Source organism: Tenrec ecaudatus, chromosome 1, assembly GCF_050624435.1.
Source record: "Tenrec ecaudatus isolate mTenEca1 chromosome 1, mTenEca1.hap1, whole genome shotgun sequence".
NCBI classification, from domain to species: domain Eukaryota; kingdom Metazoa; phylum Chordata; class Mammalia; order Afrosoricida; family Tenrecidae; genus Tenrec; species Tenrec ecaudatus.
The window spans coordinates 115,814,828-115,838,426 of NC_134530.1; the positions used below are offsets into that span (position 1 = coordinate 115,814,828).

The following is a 23,599-nucleotide window of genomic DNA, read 5'->3' on the forward strand; positions in this document are numbered from 1 at the left end:
AAAATAGTTTTATTCTGAAGGATGAAGAAGTAAGAGAAGTGGCCAGTTTAGTCTCTGGTCTACAAGGACCAAACCGTTACAGGGACAGAGCGAGGAACTTCTGATTCTACCTCAGTAAAATTAGGGTCGGACTCTCAGAGGAGGAGGCAGGAGGACACGCCAAGTTGCTCCTAACCACAAATTTCCTTTCTAGCTAGACTAGATGTGCACGGTGGTTCGTAGCAAATCTACTCCCAAGTCCTATGTCAGCACATCACAATACAGGCAGTTCCCACGGGAGCACATGTCTACTGGCCTAGTGGGCTGTGTTCACATCTATGAGACGTTCTGTGGGGGAAAGATGAGGTTGTCTGTTCCCATGAAGACTTACAGCCTCAGGCTCAATGGCAGTAAGTGAATGAGTGAACCAGGCTTACAAAGAACTCCCATTTGTCCTTTAATGTTATAAATTTGCCCTCACTTTGAACCAAATGAACCCATCCCAATTCACAGCGCAGTCATCATAACCACCCACCTTCGCTTGCTACATGTACAGCTTTTATTTATTTAATCATTTTATTGGGGGCTCGCACAACTCTTATCACAATCCATCCATTGTGTCAAGCACTTTTATACATGTTTCCCTCATCGTTCTCAAAACATTTGCTTACTACTTGAGCCCTTGCTATCAGCTCCTCATTTTTCCCCCTCCCTCCCCGCTCCGTCCTCCCTCATAAACCTTGATAATTTATAAATTATTATTATTTTGTCATATCTTACACGGTCCAATGTCACCCTTCACCCACTTCTCCGCTGTCCGCCCCCCAGGGAGGAAGTTATATGTAGATGCTTGTAATCGGTTCCCCCTTTCTCCCTCACCCTCCCTGCACCCTCCCGGTATGGCCACTCAGCACTGGTCCTGAGGGGACCGTCCGCCCTAGGTTCCCGGTGTTTCCAGTTCCTACCTGCATGTACAGCTTTTAAATCACTGAAGACACTGTGGGCTTTCCCTCACGCTAATGCAGCGTTACTGCAGTGGGGATACCGCCTGCTGGAAGTGGGCACTGGAATGATCTAAGAGGGCTGCGCAGTAGAAACCTACACTTGATCCTGGATTACGGGCTACAAAACAAACGTTTTCAAGTGCCGGGGGGTGGGGAGATGTTACAGGATGGACGACTGAGTAACTTTTTTCCTGAAAGGGTAGTGGTAGGCCAAGTAAGTTTGGGAACCGATGCACTCAAGCCAAGGAAGCCCCTGTGAGTTTCTGAGACTATAACTGGTTATGGGAGTAGAAAGCCCAGTCTTTCCTGAAGAGCTGCAGGCAGTTTCCTACTACCAACCATGAGGATGAGAGCCCAGTGCATAACCACTACACCACCAGGGCTTGTCATGCACGAAACTAAGGTTAAATAAGAACCACATGCACCTGTTCCAATTTTCCTACAAATTCTTAAAGAAGCCATTAGGAACAACTCTCATGTGTAACCTGGGGACTGCCTGCTTACTAAACGACATGCTTTCTCATCACTACAGTCTGCTCCATTGTGTACACGGTTTACACAACTGCTTCTTACATGAAAGAAGGATGTTACCTGATCCAGATAGCAAATACTTTGTTCAATATTCTCTTCCGTGCAGAAGGCACTGAAAAAACTCTGCACATTTTTTGATAACGGTATTGAAGAACATAGCACTTGATGTGAGTATAAACTTGATGGAGACATCTTTGTTTCTGAGGTATATTGCGAGATATTTATGCTTTCTGAAAGACATTGACATATATAATGTTTTAAAATGTATATAAAACTAACATTCCACGTAACAAGACTTTGAGAACTAATTATACATTATATATACTTTAAGAAAAAAACTTATCATGAAAATTAAATACTTTATTTGAAAAAAGATGCAAGACATACAGACACAGTGGTGTTTTCAGTAGGCATGTTAAAGTTGCAATAACTCAAACTCACATCAGTCAGTGCGGACTCACAGCGACCCCTGTGGGTTTCTGAGCAGTATAAAGTCCAGTCTTTCTCCCAAGGAGCTGCTGGTGGTTTGAACTGTGAACCACGGGACTGCAGTGCAACAAACAACCACTGCACCACCAGGGCTCCAGACGACCCTACACTTCTCTCCAAAGGTACTTTCAGGTGCGGAAATAGCAGACCAAATGACAGCCACTCATCTACCCCACTTAGAAGTTCGAGGTGAAAGGAACAATACATCAAAGAAACGTATTTCAAATGCATAAAAATTTTCCTCCATGATAACACCATAATAATAAGACTGACAATGTAGGGAAAAAAGACTGATAATACATAAACAGTTCATGGTTACTGCTAATTATTTATGGAACATAAAAATTAGATACCTTACAATATCTCTCTAGTAGCACTTATGATATTTATAATAATTTACAGTGTAATTGAAAATTCACATTTACGAGGATAGACTCAGCTACCTGAAGACAGAGCTGGATCTGTAACAGTCATCCAATCTCCCATAGCAATCACCAGAGCCGGGGTACCTGAGGAGCGAGTTCAGCAGGAAGCACGTAGTTCAGTGCCTATCACTCTTCTGTGTAGGCATCTCCTTAGAAAACAAGTTAGAGAATAATAGCATCTAACAATTAAAAATATGAAAGCAAATATGTGAGTCAAAATGTACTGCCATAAACTCTTATAAACCTTTATTAAGCAAAACCACCAAAACGTGAAGCAATCATTGCTCATCATCCCCTCTAGCTAGGTGTACACATTTCTGAAGGCCGTGTCTCCACCTCTCTGACTCTGCCACAAAGAATCCTCCGGGCACTCACACTGTTGCTTTGCTCCAATGTTCGTTGGAGATGAGGCAACAAAAAGAAGACACAAGAGACAGATGAAGTCCGGAGGAGAGATGGGGTGAGGTTTCCCAGGAAAACACTGCAGAAGAGCCCTTCTGGGATCAAAAATGAGCGGGCACATTGTCAGGGTGGGAGACAATTTCTCGCACAACCTTCCTGCCTTTTTTCTCACCAGTGCAGTTGTACATTTTCTTAAAACTTCTTCACTTGAGTCCCCCATGATCGCCCTGCATCCTTCAAAAAGATCTACCATGATTATTCCATTGGACTCACAAATAGCCACTCTGGTCTTCTGAGCTGACCTACCTTTCTTGAGTGTAAGCGGCCCAGCAGATGCTTTTGGAAGCCACTGTTGTGACTGGACCTTTGTTGTGAAGGAACTCTAAGAAGACTAAGACAGGTGTGTTGCTGAGAAAACGTGTCTACTGCCATGTACTCATCAGAGACACGTTTCAACGCAATTTTGCTAAGAATAACCCATGCTGTATGGACTGGGACCCCGGTAACAACACTGTTATACTTTCCCTCGTGTGGCCAAGGCGTGAGTTAGCTGTCTGTGCTCCCAAACAAATTTTGAAATATTTACTCCTGTACACACAGAGATAGGGCTAGCTCAACAACGCTCTCACACATATACAGGTCCTCCAAGTCTCACTAAGGTGTTCTTATTACTTCATGTGCATGCAAGGTCCACTGTCTGGCTCAATATGCATCTAAGGTACAGCACTATACTGAGAATAAATATCTCCACAGAAAAACCTTTAAAATAAAATACAATTCGTATTTCTACAGATATGATAAAAAAATACTCAGCTACCATTTCCCTTTTTTAGTTTGCTTTTAGTAGCCATATTTCCCAATTTTTTCTTGTAAATTACAATCCTTAGCATTGGTATAAGTCTAGGGAGTTAAGCTACCAGGAATATATACCAAAAGTCTTAAAAGTGAAGTCAATCCACAAATTCCACTTCTAAATTTTTTCCTAAGACAGTTATGATACGCATAAAAATTGACCTGTAAGTTGTTCTTTACAATATCAAAAGGTAGATGTAACTGTTTAAGTTCCACAGTAACTCGTTCCCACTGAGTCGATGTCACCTCATAGCGACCCTCTGACAGAATAGACCTGCTCCTGTGGGTTTTCGAGGCTGTGAACTGAAAATCCATTGAGCAGTTGGTGGTTTCGAACTGCAGACCTTATAGCAGCCCAATGGATAACCACTATAGCACCAGGACTCCTAGCTAAATAAATGATACATTCATATGGGATAATGTACAGCATTATAAAACAGGAATAGTAGGTGGGGAAGGGGTAGAATGGGGACAAAGGGGGAACCGGAACCCATCACAAGGTTGAATATATAGCCCCACCCCCCAGGGGAATAACAGAAATGTGGGTGAAAGGAGACAAAAGACTGTAAGACACGAAGTAACAACAATATATAATTGATCAATGATTCACGAAGGTGAGAGGGTGTGGGAGGGAGGGGGAAAAAGGAGCTGATACACTAAGTGTTCAAGTAGAAAGAAACTTGGAAATGTTGATGGCAAGATATGTACAAGTGTGCTTAATATAAATGATGGATTGTCATGAGATTTATAAGAGCCTCTCACTAAAACTATTTTTTAAAAAGTCACTGTAAGTTGGAGCCTCCTGGACAGCATCTAATGAGAACCAGGAGCTTAACAAGCACATAACTAAAAAAGGACCATCAACCCCCAGCAAGCCCCCTGCCACTGACCGGATCATAGCCACCCTGCATGGAGGGCAAAGGCAAGCGGTCTCAGATTCCCAGGCGGCAAATCTGTGTGGTCTCCCACACAGGTCGGGTGGTGGGTTTGAGGCAGACCCTTTTGGTTAGCTGCAGGGCACTTAATCACTGTGTCCAGCAGGGCATACACACAAATGAAGTCTACACGCTGACCCTCTTCTTCGGTGTTTGAAGGGGCACAGTGGCACTGGGAGCCAGCCCTGGAGAGGGCACCGCAGAGCAGCAGGGCTTGCCCACCTGGGGAGGCACTGGGAAAAGACTCAAAGCCCAGGAAAGCCTAGCGAGGGCCGCTCCCAGCCAGTCAAGTCAGTGGCAGTGGATGGTGGTGGTACTTTTCTTAAGAGAAAATAAGCGAGACAAACATTTCTCCAACTACAGATTTTCCTAACTTAACAAAAAACAATTCAAATGAAATTACAAATGGCAACTGGCCAGTGATGTCAAGGTCAGGAACGGGGTGGGGGGGGGGGTGGAGGCCACAGGCAAACAGAGCATATGGTACTCGAGGCAGCCCTGCACAGCCACAATATATCGTAGCCAAGAGGGAAAGCAGGCTTGTTACCAGACCTTTTAGTTTTCGGAGATGCTCTAATTCTGTATTTTTATATGAAGCCTCCCAGGTTCTAAATGCTAGAAGCAAATTATTTTTTAAAAAATTTAATGTAAGATAGGCTGCTTACCCTGGGAGGAGCCAGTGATGGAAAGAGAGCCTTCTGGAATGCCAGCAACCATCTGCTAGGTGGTATTCACCTAAGACACGCATCAAGCTGTACAGCAAGAGCTGCACACTGGACCGTGCATATCCTGCGGCCCAGACAACAAAAACAAGAAACATGTGTCTCTACATTCAGGTCTGGCCTGCGGATCAAGAGTTCACAACCCAAGTCTGGAATATTTTAAATGGTGGGAAATATTCACCACAGAGCGTGAGGATGAGATGAACATGCCCAATCATTCGAACGGAGAGGGGTCTCTACGAGGCGTGAGGCACACTGCTCTGGGCGCATGGAGGGCCGTGCGCTAACAAGCTCACATCTGGTGGAGGGTAGGAACAGGTAAGAAGGAAGTAAGCAATCAATTAAATGTTATTAACACAGTAAAACTGGTTAGAATGGCAGAGGCTCAAAAGAACACAAAATAAGGTCAGACGAGAGTGCTTGGGGATGAGTATCTACAGTAGGTGAGGGAAGGCTACAGGTAGCTAGCACCTGAACAGAGATGGGTGAATAAGGGGTCACCCACACGTCTCCAGAGACCACAGCAGCCCAGGCAGAGAAAGAAGCCAAAAGACCCCAAGATGGAAATGAATGTGGTCAGTGCGAAGCGCGTAATGAAGGCAGTCAGCAGTGCAGTGGGCAAGGCTGTCAGAGGGGGGGTGTCTCAGCTAAGCCAGTCCTGCTACCAAAGGAAAAGCGCTGGATGGCTTTAATCTGCAACACCACGGGTCCGCTTTAACCTGACAGCGTCAAGGGATCAACACCGACTCCGACCCAAACCTTGTAAGACGGGGAATTCACTTCCATATTGACCATGTCATGGTGAGCATAGTAAACACGAGCATCCCTGACAATTAACATCAAGCTTCGTTTTACCAGCACTGTTACCATATTGCTTCAGAAGATGGAAGGGAAAAAGTTAACAGTGAATCATGGTTCGGTACACGAACATGTAAAGCTCAAAACTGTCTATATACAAAATTCTTTGTATCATTGGTTACAGCTCAAATTCCAAGATAGATCAAATGTATTAGTGAATTTTTAAAATAATTTTATTGAGGGCTCATACAACTCTTATCACAATCCATACATACATCAATTGTGTAAAACACATTTGTACACTCATTGCTCTCATCATTCTCAAAACATTTGCTCTCCGCTTAAGCCCCTGGCATCAGCTCCTCATTTTTCCCCTTCCCTCCCGCTTCCCCCTCCCTCATGAACCCTTGATAATTTATAAATTATTATTATGAGTGAATTTTATGAGCAAAATTCATCAGAGTAAAGAACTCGATACCTATAAAAGCCATTTCATTCATCTAAGATGAGTAACCTTAAAATAAAGCAGAAAAAAAAGACATTGTGTAAGAATTTTCTCCTTTAAAAAAAAAAGAATTTCCTCTTTTGTCAACATCACAAAGGCATCATTTTATTCCCTCCTTGTGGATAACGTCTTAAAACCACCGAATAAACTTCCCTGTTCCAAATACTTCCCAAGGGTGAGTCCCATCAACGAGTTTTTATAACACAAATTCTCACTACAGGTAGTAAAAATTAAAATCGGGGTGACAAACAGAAACCATGGGGAAAGGGAGACAGCAGTTGGTGAAAGATACTAAGATAATGGTAGCTTATAATTTATCAAGGGGTCACGAGGGTAGAGGGGTTGGGAAAAAAGAGAAGCTGATCCCAATAGAAAGTAAATGTCAAGAAAAGAATGATGGCGACTTATGTACACATATGCTTGATACAATTGATGTATAGATAACTATAAGAGTTCTAAGAGCCTCCATTAAAATATTTTACTAAATAAATAAATTTAACATTAAAATTAAAATAATTTCCATAAAAATTTATCTTATTATATTTGAATACTTTGAAATTGTATGTTGTTAAGGTAGCAATGCCATATATTTCAGGTATAGTATGAACAAAGGTAGTCTGGACTTTTGACAATAAAAACGATTATGCAGACCTTAAGAATTGTCTAGCAGAATTGTCTAGAAAGCTCTAAGATTTGAACTTATGATAATTTTATACTTTCTGAAAGAAAACAATTCTCTAGTTTCATAAATCCGTCATTCTTCAAGTCAGAGCATTTTTTCACACGTGTTTCTTATATTGTAGACAACGAACTTGGGCTCAGGGAGGCCAACTGGACTGCCCAACGTTGCCAAGATACCAATTTCATTCTTCAATGCTGCGCTTTCCACTCCATCTGCCTTTCACCACTGCACAAGCAAAGGTGTACATCCAGCCGTTAAAAGCAAATATAATGTAAGATATTTCCATCAAGAGTCTTTTAGGAATAGAATCTTTCCAATTCAATGCAAATAATTGCAGGAAGCACATGAAATTCTCAAAGGTACTTATCTCCTACTTACTTTAAGGCACACCTGTACGGTTCTCTGCTAGTCTACAAACCAAAGCCTCGGTTCTTCTAGCGAACAACAGAAGACAACAGAAACAATGCAATTTCACTTCCGAAATTGGGTGAAAAGAAGGCTCTGGCTTCTGTCTTGGGCATCATCTCCCGTCTCCCGCCTCTCTTTCAGAGCCCTTGTTCTGGGGAAAGCAAGGTTTCGTGTTGTGAGAGCTGCATGTGCCTGGGAACTGTTTGACCAACAGCCAACAAGGACGTGACTCCTGCCCAGTGCCGTGCGAGTGAGTGTGGTTGGTACTTGATCATCGCCCACTCAAGACTGGAGCTGACAGCAGTTCTGGTCAACACCCTGCTAGCGGTCTTGTGGGACGCTGAGCCACCCAGATTCCTAAGCTAGGGCAACAGTGGGAGGGTCCATTTTATCACGTTAAGCTGCTGAATCTGGGGGGAATGTGTTGTACAGCAATAACTACCGTAACCAATAAAAGTGTCTATGTGTAAATATAACAAACGTAAATGAAAATCTGAGTCCCTTCTAAATCACTGTCTATCATTTACATATGCCTCCTGCCTAAACACAATTAAAAATGATACCATTCACTACAAATTCAACTAATCAGGCTTAGTACAACAATATCCTTCAATCCCACAATGAAGAAGTCCCTATTATTATAGTGGGATGTATGCTCCATCAGTTGATCAACTCCCAGAGGATAGGAAATGTATTCATCTTTGAAAGTCAGTTGTTCAGGAACACAGCATGTCCTCAGTAAGTGAGTACAGCAGGAACTGAGTCCCATGTGTGGCACACTCTGCTCTCTTCTTTCGCCTTCCTCCCAGCAGGGGATCAAACCAGAATGAACCGGTTCCTTGTCTCAAAAGGCTTTGGCAAAGCACAATCCAACCACCATTGTCCTCTCCACATTGTCCTCCGGCTACTCCCTCCCCTCCCTCCATAAGATACTCAATAAGAAGCTGTTTACTCTGTAGTTTGCTTCATCTCCAGCAGGAGTCTAAGTACCACATGTCACCCATTTGGGTATCCCCACCACCACCACCATACTTAACAGAGAGAATAACCAATGAGTACTCAAGCAGCAATGGATAAAATGGGATGACTTGAATCTTTAGAGAAATGTTGTTTCCACACTCCCAATTCTCTTATCCTCTTCAACGCCTACATTTCTCCTCACAGCTACCAAGTGACAAAGCTCAGGAGAAACACGTAATATCTTAATTAAAAGGTTTAAAAATCCAAACCAAACTCACTGCCAGCAAATAATTCCGACTCAGCGTGAACCTATAGGACAGGTTATAAGTTTCTGGCTATATCAGGGGGATTTACAGAGTGACGGGGGTACAATGCAAGCCTCTGAGGCGCAGGCTGGCAGGCACATTCCCGGGGCCATTCCAAGCTGGCTTAGTGCAATGGGGCTGAAACAGCTACCTTGGTAGGCTACTGGATGCAATGACACGACAGGCGAAAACACCGAGCACAGACCATCTAGGACAGAGGGGATGATTTAACAAGTGCGTCAGCTGCTGCTGTTTTACGTGGTGTATTAATAAATCAATCCTCATCACCTATGCATTACCACACTACTATTCTTTCCCTTTTGCAGATCTAATAAAATCAAAGCACAGACAAGCTAGGTCATTTGCCCAAATTCATAGAGCTAGCAATTAGCAGAGGCAGGATTCCAACCACCCCATATCTCCCAACCCGGAGCACTCCAGGGCCTGTTCTGTTCACCATCATCGCATATTGCTACTTCAGTGGGAAAGACTCTCTCTACCACCTCTCTAACTTGTATCTCCCATCCCACCCCAACCCCACGGCACCCCCCACGTGGATAAAGCTGACACCAAAATAGTGAGAAGATACAAGTTATGACAAGCTGTTGCACTGCAAGTGTCTCCCTCTGGGCTGAGGAATACAAACCTCAGTAGATTACTAATCAAGGTACTTCTACACAGAGCAAGCCCCTTCTTGGTAGGCAGTGAGCTACGGAAGCTGTGCTTTACAAGTCACCAGTCGGCCAACTCCCAGGGCAACTTTGAACCATTTGTTGCGGAACTAAAACGAAACCAAGACAACACAACCCAAAACTCCTGCCATCACGCCGACTCCAACTCAAAGACCCTTTAGGGAAGGTGGAACTAACCCTTTGGGTTTCCAAGGCTATACCTCTCCATGGGAGCAGAGAGCCTCATCTTTTTTCCGCGGAGTTGCTGTTGAGTTCAAACAGCTGACGTTGCGGCTAGCAGCCCAACGCACAGTCTACTAGGCCAGATAGTACGGCACAGTGATTAAACGCGCAGAATCCAAAGTCAGACCACCAGGATTCAAACCCCAATACCTACAGAGTGACCCAGCATAAAACTGCACCATGCTCTCATCTGCGAGGGGGGAGGGGTGCTGCCCCAGAGGATTAGGAGGTGATTAGCATTGTGATTAGATATGTGAAAGACTTCAAACCAGTTCACACTAGCTCAGGCACAGCAAACAAGTGGAACCGGGATGGGTTGGAATTCTCAGATTATGTGTGTTTGAAGAATAACCAGAATGGGAAAAATTATGGGTTGAAACCTTGGAATGTGAGGTTCAAAATCGGCATAGTGGGTCCTTTCTGGAGCCTGCTGTGGAAGACTGACCAGACTGCTGCCAGCACCGTGGAGAGTAATGCACGGTCCAAGGGTGAGGCTGCTGCCATCTCTGAGCAGGGCACCACTGTTTGGGACTCAACCAGGCGAGAGACTTGGTTGCCATGAGATAGGCTATGTTTTAAGTGGGCATCAAACTATCATTTCCCCCATGCTGGTTATAATTTCAAGCCCTCGGTGTGCCAATTCCAATTCCTCAGTCATGCCTAACACTGGAAGAACTAGTTCAAAGGCTTGTCTAACACAAGCTCTTGGGTACATAAATGCTATTGTTACTGTTTTCTAACTAGGAAAGATCTCCATATGGTTTTGTTAACATAACAAGAGTTGACAGGGAGCAGAGAGAAGCCAGGCCTCTGAGACAGACTACCAGTAGACCTAGCAAATGGGACTGTCCATTGATACAATTAAAAATCCACACTAATCGTGAATGAGGGGCGCCTGTGATGGGGACCCAATGTCCATCTGTAGACAGCTGGACATCCCTTGCAGAGGGGTAGTGGGGAAGAGATGAGTCACTCAGGGTTCAGTGTAGCAACAATGAAACTCACAACCTTCCTCTAGTTCTTAAATGCTTCCTCCCCCAACTGTCATGATCCCAATTCTACCTTGCAAACCTGGTTAGACCAGAGGATGCACAGCGGTACAGTTGGAATCTGGAAACACAGAATCTAGGACAAATGAACCACTCAGGACCAGTGGTGAGAATGGCGATACCGGGAGGAAAGGCAGGTACAAAGGGGGAACTGATCACAAGGATCTACATATAACCTCTCTGGGGGATGGGCAACAGAAAAGTGGGTGAAGGGAGATGCTGGGCAGGGTTAAGATAAAACAATAATTTATAAATTATTAAGGATCATGAGGGAGGGGGGAGTGGGTAGGGAGCAGGAGGGAAAAAAAGGAAAATGAGGAGCTGATTCCAGGAACCCAAGCGGAAAGTGAACTTTGAGAATGATGAGGGCAAGGAATGTTTAAGTGTGCTTTACACGATTGATGTATGTATGAATTGTGATAAGAGTTGTATGAGCCCCAATAAAATGATTTAAAAAAAAAAGAAAATCCAAATAAAAGTTGCCTAGACAATAAAAGAAAAACCACACTAGGGAGAAAGAAGGGAAACATCATTTTTATTTGTAACCCTTAAGATTCTTTTTAAAAGAATATTCATAGTGCAGCAACTGTCTATGAATCTGGTAACCAATAAGATGCATGTCTTAGATTCCAGGCAACAGCTCCTGAAGCCACACTGAAGATTATGTACTTAGAGTATAAATTTCAGAGCCTATGCAACACCTCCTGATACAGACTCGAGGGCTTATGGCTACTGCTGTCATCCGTTCTGACCTTGACTCTCCAAAAGCTGTGTTATTGTGTTGTCATGTCAGGGAAGCTGCACAGGGCAGGGCATTAAACAAAACAACAAAACATTAAAAACCAAGGGTTAAGGGTCTCGGTGTCCTTATTATAACTGGTTTAAGGCTCTCAGTGTACTTCTATAAACAGTTTTAATTGCATTAGGTCTCAGTTTATTTACACATGCACACAACACTACTCTCAAGGCAATTCCAGCTCACAGTGAGCCTATATACCGTTTCTAAGACTATGAATCTTTACAGGAGCAGAATACCTCCTCTTTCTCACAAGAAGAGGATGGTAGATTTGAACCACCAACCTTGTGGTGAGTAGTTCAATGTCTAGCCGACAGCCCAACCAGTAACCTTAAATCGGTCATACTTTTGAGTTTTAGTTTATAGATCTGTACAATTGGAGTCACCTGATCTTTAACAATTGTTCAGAAATATTACTTTTAATATTTACATTTTCCAAGGGACTTAATACACACTGAGTATAGCTCTTTACATCAAATGTATTTATTCAAAATTGTATAAGAGAATCTACAGCCTTCACAACCAAATGAATTTCTATCAAATGTTAACAGTAATATAATTTGTCAAACATATACTTTTTACTCGCAACAACTGGAAGCACTTCACACACACGTACTCTTTCAAATTCTCAAAAACCAAAGAAAATGCTGTTTTCCCCTTATTGCTCTTGAGGAAACTGGGGCCCAGAGAGTTTTCTTGGCCAAGATCACACAGCTTGAATGTGACAAAGCCGAGATTCAATGCCTGGTAGTCCAGCATGTACCTCTTTGTCCTCCCTGTAAGAGATGGGGACCCCCAGCGGAGAGAGGCTTTGTTCAAACCGAACATAGTAGTGAGACTAAATTACCGCCAGAGAGAATTAACTGAAACTATACAAAAGCAGCCATGTAGCAACTTAGAAAGGTTCTTGGAAAATAACCGGTAACTCCAAGCCCAAACTGCTCGGCTTTCTTCTGAACTGCCACTTTCTTTTTGGAGGTTTCCTACACCACTGTGTCCTGACTGTCCACTTTGGTACTGGACACAGGGCATCGAAACTTCTCTTTCACTAGCTCAACTGAGTGCCTGGTGAGCGGGCCTGTCAGACTGTTGGTAGTCCACCTCAGTCTGAGGGGGTCACACTGACCCATAGTAGAACCCAATACAATGTGCTAAATGCATGCTTAACATTTTGATGATGTGTTAAACTAGCATCGGGGTAATGCCGTTGTTATTGTGACAGATAGGTCTCAGGGTACAACGTGAAGGGTTTCCGATTTAATCTCGATTGATGTCAGGTAAGCAGCAAGGTGTTTTAATGTATGAACCAAGAGCACTGACAATTTAGTAGGCGAGTTAGTTAAAGTTTATTGTGCCAACCTTGGGGGCTAAAATCCTATTAGAACAATATTCTTCTTCTGACACTCTCCTCCAAACTTTTCAAAAGGTGTTTCATTTTCAATAATTACATTTTTCACTGCTCACCAAATGACAGGAGCTATACTGATTTTTTAAAATGCTTTTTATGCTCCAATTTTTGGGGGGTACATAAAATATGTATACTTTAGTGGGGGGGTCCTTCAGAAATATAGAAACCAGGTGATTAATGGCTGGGGGCTGTCTCACTGATTCAGCCAATGGCAATTAGGATCATGATGGAAAGCTGAGAATTTCAGAAGAGCTGCCTTCCTGAGGAGGACCCAGGACCGGCCGGTGTTTCTCTCTGTTGTGCAAGGGGTTGCTGGGTCAGAGCCGACTCGACAGCACCTCCCACGACATTTCAGACGTATAACTGGCGAACATGGTCACAGTACTGAATACCGAGTCCCTCAGGTAAAAGTCTCTCTGGTATTATGCAGGCCCATTTAGTGACAGTGCAGCAGCATGTGGTCACCAAAGCTGCATGTCGTTGGCGGAGTGTGCAGTGGTAACAAACTCTGTGTCGAACTTACTGAATTTAGGAGAGTCTTTAAGAGACATTCAAACGGGATGAGCTTGGGGATCAAAAGGCAGCCAGGCAGATTCAGGCGTCAGCATACACTCGGTCGGGGAGCAAAACACAAATGACAAAAACGCCGGCAGCACAGAGTTCTGCAGAGCACCGGCACGGAGCAGACACAGGAAAGAGACCCAGACGCTGAGGACGGAGAGGGAAAGGGGCAGGGGTAGGGGGCTTTAGCAAAGTTAGTGGGGAAAGAGTTGTGAAGAGGAGAGGGTGATGAATAGCAGTAGGTGCCTCATGATGGTCAAGAGCTGGACAGAAATACAACAGCTTAGATGACTAATGACTTTACAGGCAAAGCTGAGGAGTGAAAATACGAAAACCAGAGGGCAGAAAGGCGATCAGCAAATCAGAAGAGGTCTTAATAAACAAAGGTCACTTGTTCAAGCCTAGCTCACTTAATGTGCAAGGAAGTTTCATAAACAAGTTCATGGGGGGGGGAAAGCCATTATCTTTTCATTCCCCCCCCACTCTTTGCGCCCCTTCATAGTGTCTCTGGCTGTAGAGGCTTTATTAGATTCACATGGACTGATCCACAAGTGCTTTAAAAACAAAAAGTCTGTCCTATGGTAGTGAGTCTCTTTCGGTTTACATCAGCTCTTATTCAAGTACTGCATTTTGATGTCGACTAGAAATAACAAGCGCTCAGTAATTGCAGTAACTCCTCCAGGCACTGTTCTGCCTGCACACCTGTGTCCTCAAGCATCACAACCCTTTGTGGTCGGTACTTTCACCCCTGCCTTTCCCAGGAGCCCTGATGGCACAATATGTAAGCCCTCAGCTACTCAGGGCAAGCTGGCAGTTCACACCCCCAGAAGGGGCTCTGTGAAAGACAGACCTGGCAAGCTCAAAAAACCTGGCTTAATGAAATCTGCACCCCGAAACCCGATGAACACAGACCAGCTGTCACACGAGGCTGCTATAAACTGCAATCAACTCAGGGACACACAACAAGTTACAACCGAAACAGCTCTGACACACATGATAGGGGCATGGCACATGCGGCCCAAGGTCACATAGCTAGGAGAATGAGGTCAAATCCAAAATTTTATGTTTGATGCCAAAGTTAGTAGATAAATCAATTGGCATAGCACAATCCACAAGGATAATCTTCTACATCCTACTGGTGAGTAGCCAACTGGGTCTTGTTGTTGGGTGCCATTGAGGCCCCTCTGACCCAGACACCTAATCATGCACAACAAAACTAAACACTGCCTGGTCCTGCGCCATCCTCACAGGTGTGCCGTGTCGCACCCACTGTTACAGAAACTGGAACAACCCACCTCCTGAGGGTCTTCCTTTGGCTCGCCGCCCCTCCACTGTATCAAGCATGACGTCCTTCTCCAGGGACAGGTCTCTCCTGACAACATGCCCAAAGTATGTAAGAAGTGTCTCACCATGCTTGCTTCTACAGAGAACTGGGTCTTAAAGCTTGCACACGGCCATGTAACGGAAGAGGTAAGAAAATTAAAAACACATGAAAACGGTTTGTATGAAGAACTAATGGACTATGGAAATATCAGCCTCCACAGCTCCGACACCATAACTAGACGGTGTTCAGTTACTACCAACTGCTCTGAAAGGGATCACATTAGACCGCCCGTGATAAGAGCTGGAGAACACTGTGGAACAAAAACCAAATTCATCAAAAAGACCAGGCCTACTGGTCTCATACAGACTAGTCAAACCCCCAAACTATGACCCTTTGTCAACTTTCAAGTCTGGAATCTAAATCACCCCCATTGTTTTCAAACAATAACCCAAACCCCATTGCTATGAAGCCAATTTCACCTCATAGTGACCTTCTAGGACAAAGAATGGCCTCTGCGGGTTTCCAAAGATGTGCATCTTTACAGAAAGGTATCAGTCTTTCTCACAAGGAGTGGCTGGTGGGCTTGACCTGCGCATCTCGCTGCTAGCAGTCAATGTATCACCTCCAGGGAGAAAGCGCAGAGGCAGGAAAAGAGGAAAAGAAAAATTAAGGCAGTGGTTCCCAACTTTCTTAATGCTGCAACCCTTTCACACAGTTCAGGTTGTGGCGACCCCCAACCATCAAATTTTGTTGCTACTTCATCACTGTAATTTTCTACTGTTATGAATCGGGTGGCCCCTGGGAAAGGGTTGTTCAACCCCCAAAGGGGTCACGACTCACAGATTGAGAACTGCTGACTTAAGGGATGCAGACGCAGAGAGGTGAAATGAGTGCTGCTACACTGAGAATAGCGATCAAAATCAGCAAAGAAAATGCGCACCAACGGTTGAAACGGAAACTAATTTGCTCTGTACACTTTCCATCCAAATCACACACACACACACAAACTTTTTCAGGTTAATGGGAAACTGTATTTTGTTATATTATCATAGGCAAGAATGCTGTTTAACTGGTTCAAGTTTAATTTCTATTTTTAAAACTTATCTGAAAAGCATATTTTCTCATCACAGAATCCTACACTGCTGGAGTTTCACAGTTTTTGCATTTTATGAGGCCTAGATTCAGTACTGCATTATAATTAGTTGTACTGTTTTTCCTACTGATTTGGAAAAAGTGGAGCTGTACCTTATGCCTTTTCCCTCAGTCGTAAAAATAAAAGATACTCGGTAAGGTTTGTCATAATCATTTCTGCTCTTCGTAAGTTTCTGGGGGCTTCACTGAAATGTTTAAATATTTAATTACTGTGCAGGTGTTGGCTCTAGGATGCTGCTTAGACTGTGTTAGGGACCACTGCGAATCACTGGATTGCTGGTTCTATTGGAAATGTCCACCTAAAGCACATCCAGAGAAACAAACAGCAATCAATTGCCCACAAGTCAGTCCCAACTCCCAGTGACCCCAAATGATCCCAAATGTGCCAGGGGACTGCCTCCTCGGGTTTTCAGGGACTGTGAACGTTACAAGGCCAGGTCTTTCTGGCAATGTGTTTGCATGGATCTGACCTGCCAAACTACCAGTTAGTAACCCAGGTGCCAGTCACCTGCATCACCTGGGAGCCTTTGTGGGGTAGCAGGCTATGAACCAGGTGATGAACTAAGAACTGGTCCTAGCAGTTCAAACCCACTTCTGTAAGGTGGAAATCCATGGGTCAGCTCTACCCTCGGAGTCAGAAATGACTTGATGGCAGTTGAGTTTGTTTTGGGGGGAGACTTCCACCCAAAATAAAAATTCATTTGTGTGTGGGGGGGGGGGGACGGGACTTCAAAAAAGCTTGTAGAAAAACGGAATTTAAAGATAATGAAAATTTCCCAAGAATTTTTTGATACCCCCTTTGTATTATTTCCCTGAATATCTTTAAATGATTCCCTATCACCTGCCAGTCAAGACGCATAGTCCTCTTTTGAAGTCCTCAGCAAAGTCACAAATAAGTCATTTTGCAATGCTTTTGTCTGCAAAGGCACTGAGGCACAGGGGACTAAATAGTCACCCATTAGTAAACACCTTGATCAGCCGGATGCCTCTTACACTCTTTGACGTTACCAATACACCTACTCCCCGACTCTGCTCCAATTCTACAGCCAAGCACCTGTAATTCCTAACCGTAGATACTATATAAAGTATATATATATATGAACTATATATACAATAAACTAAAGTTCTACTCCTTGTCAAGACATAGATGAAATCCATTCATTCCAATGACTTCCCACACTGAATTTACACTGTCTTAAAATAAAAACCTGCATTAAGATGTAAGTTTCTGAAATTTACCAGATGCAAGCCCACTGCCATTACACTGACTAGCTCATAGCAAACCCTGTAAGACACAACAGAACTGCCCGTTAGGGTTTCCTAGACGGCAAGTCTTCACGGGAGCAGGCAGCCTCACCTTTCTAAAAGGAGCAGCTGGTGGGCTGACTGTCAATCTTTGGTTTAAAAGCCTAACGCTTCAACCCCTGTACCACCATCATTCTCGACTACTACTCAGCAGGCACTTAAATACTAGGTCCTTTCAAAAGACACCTGCCATAACTAGCTTGACCCAAGACCAGGTGTTAGGAGAGCCCAGCATATCATCTTCAATTTGAGTTGATCCTGAGGCCCTCGCCAAATAATCTGAATGGTAATATTTTCTTTTTCTCATAGACAACCCCGGCATGTTTGAATCCTAACATGCTATAACACGTCTTGTCACAAGGAACAATGTGTTAAGAAGAATGTGTGAGTCTGGGTACTTTAGAGAAACAAATGCACAGAAACTCGTAAGAGAGGGTTTTATATAAAGGTGAAGTGCGCATCAAGAAAACATTCCAACCCAGTGCTGCCCAATCCCACAAGTCCAACATTAACCCATATGTCCAACACCAATCCACAAAGTCCTCCTCCATCTCACAAAACACAAGCAATGATGCCAACTGCAGGAGGAAAGCCAAGTCAGTGAATCTGTAAACATCTCAGTGCTGGCTGGGGTCTCCACACAGTTGCTCCAGCACCCAGAGTTGCATCAAGGTTAAGTCCACGTGGCTTCTCCTCAGGGATGTCTTGCAGGAAGTACGCCTTGTCAGCTAAAGCAGAGAACTGGCTAAGCAGCTGCACCCTGGTCTGACCTTCAGAAAGCAAGAGACCAGAGAACTAGAAAGGCGAGGCTCACAGAGCCATTTATCTCTCCGCCCTTCAATTAACCCTACATGTGCTTAATTGGCCAGGCTGGCACAATAAACTACCTCAAAGAGATCTTCACATTTCAACCTGGAGTAACTGCATTTATCTGGAAATTGCTTCGGTCCTGGATACCTAATACCGGGGCTTTACTTCCTGGTACAGATGGGGAGGGAAAAGGTAAGGATAGGAAATGACTTGACTGAGAACTAGGTTCATAACTCAGTTCTCAACCTTCTTCTCAAAGAACAGTTTGTTAGAGAAACGGTCATGGGCTGTGGCAGCAGTGTCACACTCGGATTAGCTTTTCTTACTTAGTTTGAATGAATAAACCTAAACACTGTAGGCCTACAGCTTTGATGTTTCTCCAGTCAAACGCAATGGGGAGGAGTCAATTCTGACTCGTAGCAGCCTTATAGAATATATTGCCCCTGGGGGTTTCTGAGACAGTCAATCTTTCCAGGAGTAAAAACAAGGCCGAAAGCCTTGTTCTGATGACAGACGGTAGGCTTGAACAGCGAGCACTGTGGTGCGTGTTAGCAGCCCAATGCGTACCAGGGCTCTCAAATCAGAGCCAAACTCACTGCCAGTCAATTCCGACTCACACAACCCCAGAGGACAGTGGAGAACTGCCCATGTGTTCCAGAGAGAGTAAGTTACAAGAATAGAAAGCCTTGTCTTTCTTCCCAAGAGTAGCTGGTGGTTTCAAACTGTGGACCTAGCTGTTAACAGCAAAATGCTTAACCACTAACCCACCAGGGCTTGGACTCTTTTGTGGGCTGACTCCAACTTCATAAATCTACTTACCTTCTAAATGTCAAGGCAATTTGACCTTAGCTAATTCGAAAGGCATTTCTCTCTCTTTAAATCTCTCATTCTTTTCCAATTTTATTCCATTTCCTAAATGTGTCGAGTCATACCTTCCGGGCTAGATTTTTCTTCCGCCAAAACAGTACACCACAGGTTTTACAGGCTAGAAATTTGCACGGAAAATGGGGCTGCCTCATCTTTACCACGGAGAACGGCTGATATGTTCCAACGGCTGATGTTTTGGTTAGCGGCCCAGCGCTTAACCCACTGCGCCAACACCACTCCTCTGGGATAATCTAAAGGTGCTCTTTATACATGGGTTGGGGGTTGAGAGAAATCCATGCAGCCGACTCTACTTCTCGGGCCCAAGTGACTTGCATGACTGAAGCGATCAGCTATGCTCAATTCGGTTTACTACTGTGCTTCACCGCAAAACCTTACATCTGCATGTTTTCACACATTCCTGCATCTCGGGTGATGTAAGTTCTTCCGCCAGACTTTGACCATTTTCGGGGCTGTCTTCCCCTGACCACTCGGTATCTCATTCTCCCGACCCCAAGCCCTGCAAAGCCCACAACCTCGCCGAGGCAGACGCTACGGCCCCAAATCGACCTTCCCCCCCCCCCCCCCCCCCGTCTCTCGCGGTGCTCGTCATCCCTAGCCAGGCGCCACCCGTTTTCCATCCCGGAGGCTTGGGGCTCCCTCGCAGCGGCCCCCCGGGCTGGAGCGCTCCCGAGGGCGCAGCGCTGCGACCCCCGGCAGGGGCCGGCACCTACCTCCCACTTCCTCCGCAGGCGCGGCGGGCCCCGCTCCCCGGCGCCCTCAACAGCACCAACGGCAGCGCCGATCCGCGGGGCGCAGAGCCAGGTGCGGGCGCTCACCTCCGCGCCGCGCTGCCCGCGCCCGCCACGCCACGCCCCGCCACGCCGCTGCCCCGCCCCGCGCGGGCGCGTCACAATCCCCGCTGCGGGGCAGGCTGCGAGGACGCTCACCGTCTCGGCCCCCGGAGCGGCGGGGAAGGCCGCGTCGGCTGTCGAGCCCACCTCCCGGAGCCCCGCGGGCCGCACCACCGCCTCGGGACGCAGTGCCGCCCGCCGGCCCCTCCGCCGCCGCCGCCTCGGGCTCCCGATGGCCCCGCCCCCGGCCGCCTCGCCCCGCCCCTCCGGCCGCCTCGCCCCGCCCCTCCGACCGCCTCCGGGCCTGGGCAGGTTTGCGAAGTTCCCAGCCCGCCCCCGCGCCGCAGCGCCGCGGGCCCAGCCGCCTCCCATTGGCTCCGCCAGTTGCTAGGATATGAATAACCGGGGCTTGCATTGGCCCTGTGGGGGCCACCGAAGTCTCCTCCCCCCCACCCCCCCAAAAAAAAGAGAGAGAGAAAAGAAAACCTTATCCCTAGAGCCAGAGTGGGACTCGGGCGCAGCTGCGGCTACGGCACCTGTTACGCCCTGTGATTCACCCGGCCCGGCCCTGCTCCACGCCCCTCCCCACGCCTGCTGGGCTGGGGGCCCGGGCGCACCATGGGGAAGGAGAACGTGGCCCGGTGAACCCCAGCACCCATCCTAGGAGAAAAAGTGCATGTGAGTTTGCAAAAGAGAAGTAGTAAACCAAACCCCAGCCAGCACCCAGAATTAGGTCAGGCGCAAGGGAAGGAGGTTCTAGTCTAGGGAATCAAGGATGCAAACGGCCGAAAAGAGGGGGGGGGGGATAGAGTGTAAAATTAGGCCACAAAACCGGATCAAAGCAGAACACAGCAGGCAGAAGGAAGAATGTAAGAAATGGCACCCATGAACTAGAGGTTTATAAACTACTGCACACCCACTCAACAAAGTATGTCCAGAGAAAAGACATGGTCTTTATACATGGGTTGCACCCGTTTCCAGTGTCGGGTGGACCCTTCCCAGTTCCATGAAGGCTTGAAATTCTCCAGGAATGGAAAGAGGCCACAGGAAGGAAAAAGATTATATGGGAAGACCCGTAAGTAGAGGGTTGTGTTTTAAAATACTTCAATTAATTTTTTTAGTGATGCCGAAAGACTTTTATCTAAAGGAGAAAAACCGGTTTTGCATTTTAAGGAGGCTCCTGAGTACCATGAAACCAAAATATTAGGAGAAAAGAACAAAAAATAAGAACTCTGAAGAACTGAGAGGACAGGAATATTTCCCTATTCTGGACCAAGGCAAGTAATGAGCACGCCTGGGTGACAACCTCAGGCCCAACGAAATACTTTACCCCAAGCATGGTCGCCAGGTGCCTTGCACTTCCACGCTCTCTTTTGTCAAATTCAATTCATTGCACAAATATGCTGTGCAAGACTCTGAAAAAGTGTTCAAGAGCAAAGGTGTCGCTTTGAGGACTAAGATGACTGGTCCTGAGTCAAGACCCTGGTATTTTTAGTCACCTCATGCATGTGAAAGGTGGCCCAAGAATAAGGAAGCAAAAGAACAATTGATGAATTAGAGTTGTGGTGTTGGTGAAGAATATTGAAAATGCCTTGGACTGCAGAACAGAGAACAGCACACACACTGAGATTCTTTGTAACGCCCCCAAATCTGCCTAGGAAGGAAGTCAGCCTGAAAGCTCCTCGGTGGGAGGATGACACGAGACGCTGCCGCAAGTCCTTTGGCCGTGTTTGCACCAGAGACCAGTTCCTGGAAGAGGACATCATGCTTGGTAAAGTAGAGGAGAAGCCAAAAAGAGGAGATTCTTGATGAGGTAGATAAGCAGTGGACTCAGACAACAATTCTGAGGCTGCATCTCCTTCGGTTGCACATGGGATCCCCGTGAGTCAGTACCAACTCAAGGGTAACCACCGCCAACAAAGCAAGTTTGACCTAACGTTTGTGGGTAGGGAAGGAGGGAGAGAGCAATCACGGCCAGTTATTATTGCCTTGCTACTGTGCCTGGAGCGCTGATGGGAGAGAGGGCACCTCTGCTCCCAGAAGAGGTGTGGGAAAATTCAACTACACCTGTTACCGTCTTTAAAATAGTACTTAATTGTGAACACCCACTTCCCAAAGTCCTTAGTCAATATCTCACTGATAAAAAACATGAATCAATTCCATAAGCAGTCTCTCTCTCTCTCTCTCTCTCTCTCTCTCTCTCTCTCTCTCACACACACACACACACACACACAATAACCTGCTATGAGGAGAGTCATTTTAGGAAGGTTTGGGGCAGCTCAGGTTAACTCTGGAAAAGTTTGTCGCTTCCTAACCCCGGGGATGAATAAACTGTGTCTGAATAAACCAGTGTTTCTCAAACTTGGTTTCAGGATCCCTTAAAATAGACGAGGACCCCCAAAGACCTTTTGTTTCTGTGGACTATACCTATTGATGTTGACAATATAGGAAATTGCAACTGTGAAACTGAAAAGTTTGAAACAACAGGCTTACATATTAACATAAATGGCAACTTTTATGAATATTAATTATATTCCAAAAAGTTTGTAGAAAGAATTATTTTAAATCTTTGCAAATAGTTTTAAAGTCTGGCTTTAGGCATCTAGATTTCACATTTGCTTCTACCTTCAATCTGTTACAGTATTTCAGGTAACCACTGGAAAATTCCACTGTACACTCAAGAGCAAAGGAGAGTAAAAACGCAAATAATATGTTAGAAATAAGCGCTCAAATACTAACCTAAAGATCGATTGTTCAAGTCCACCATAGGGCCACCTAGGAAGAAAGACTTGGGGATCTACTTCTGAGAAAGGAGCCATTGAAAACGCCCTAGGTTCCCCTGCTCTGAGTTGAAATTGACTACAGCAGCAGGGTTTCCAATATTGTAATTTGCTTTGACACCACAAGCTTCCTGACAAGGTGTTGGGGACCCCTCTTGCAGGGTTTTTGTAAAGCACACTTTGCGAACGGCTGAGCTAAGCCAGTCTTGGTGCTTTGACGCCCTTCGTCAGTTTCTGGGATAGGAGTAGAACATGCGACCTTGTTCTAGTCTATCCATATGGTGAAATGAGAAGTAAGGGCAGGGAGTTTCAGGGGAAGCCTATCTGTCCTGAACGTCATAGAGTTTTTCCTTCCTTGCTTTGGCTGTTCCCCATTGAACAAGAACTATGGAAGTATACTTTAACCATGGAAGGAAAACAAGAACAAGACAAAAAAAGCAACTCCAAAGCTAGACTTCATTGCAAAGCTGAGTAAACTGCCCTCGCGCTGCGTACTTGCTGGCTACTCATTGTGCGAGGGAGTAGACGAGCGACTCCTTAGGACACATTGGGCCGCACGTTCGGTTACGTGCAGGCCCAAAGATACCTCTGAGGCTGGATTTTCTAGAGATCAAAATCAGTGATCTTCTTCCATGAGGGGCCTTCAAAAAGTTCCTGGAAAATGGAATTTCAAGATAATGAAAATTCTCAACAAACTTTTTGAAGTTCCCTCACATATGGATCTAGACGGAGAGATTGGCCTCAAGAAATTGGCTCATGCAATTGAGAAGCTGGCAAGCCCCAAG

The 23,599-nt window shown here is 45.4% G+C and overlaps 1 protein-coding gene across 6 annotated transcripts in view; it reads right to left on the reverse strand.

Annotated features, from left to right (window-relative positions):
- Positions 1 to 20,267, reverse strand: part of SSX2IP (SSX family member 2 interacting protein) — a 48,389-nt gene extending 28,122 nt beyond the window's left edge. For 4 of the 6 annotated variants that reach the window (XM_075557734.1, XM_075557729.1, XM_075557714.1 and 1 more), the window contains exons 1-3: positions 19,915 to 20,067; positions 2,447 to 2,577; positions 1,575 to 1,744 (exon numbers count right to left, since the gene is read on the reverse strand). In XM_075557734.1, coding sequence (XP_075413849.1) covers positions 1,575 to 1,744; positions 2,447 to 2,489 — 213 coding nt within the window. In that variant the 5' untranslated portion in view covers positions 2,490 to 2,577; positions 19,915 to 20,067. Of the gene's footprint in view, positions 1 to 1,574; positions 1,745 to 2,446; positions 2,578 to 19,914; positions 20,069 to 20,130 lie in introns of those variants that run through there. The other 2 variants (XM_075557739.1, XM_075557722.1) reach the window with 2 other exon arrangements.
- Positions 20,268 to 23,599: the final 3,332 nt, after the last annotated feature.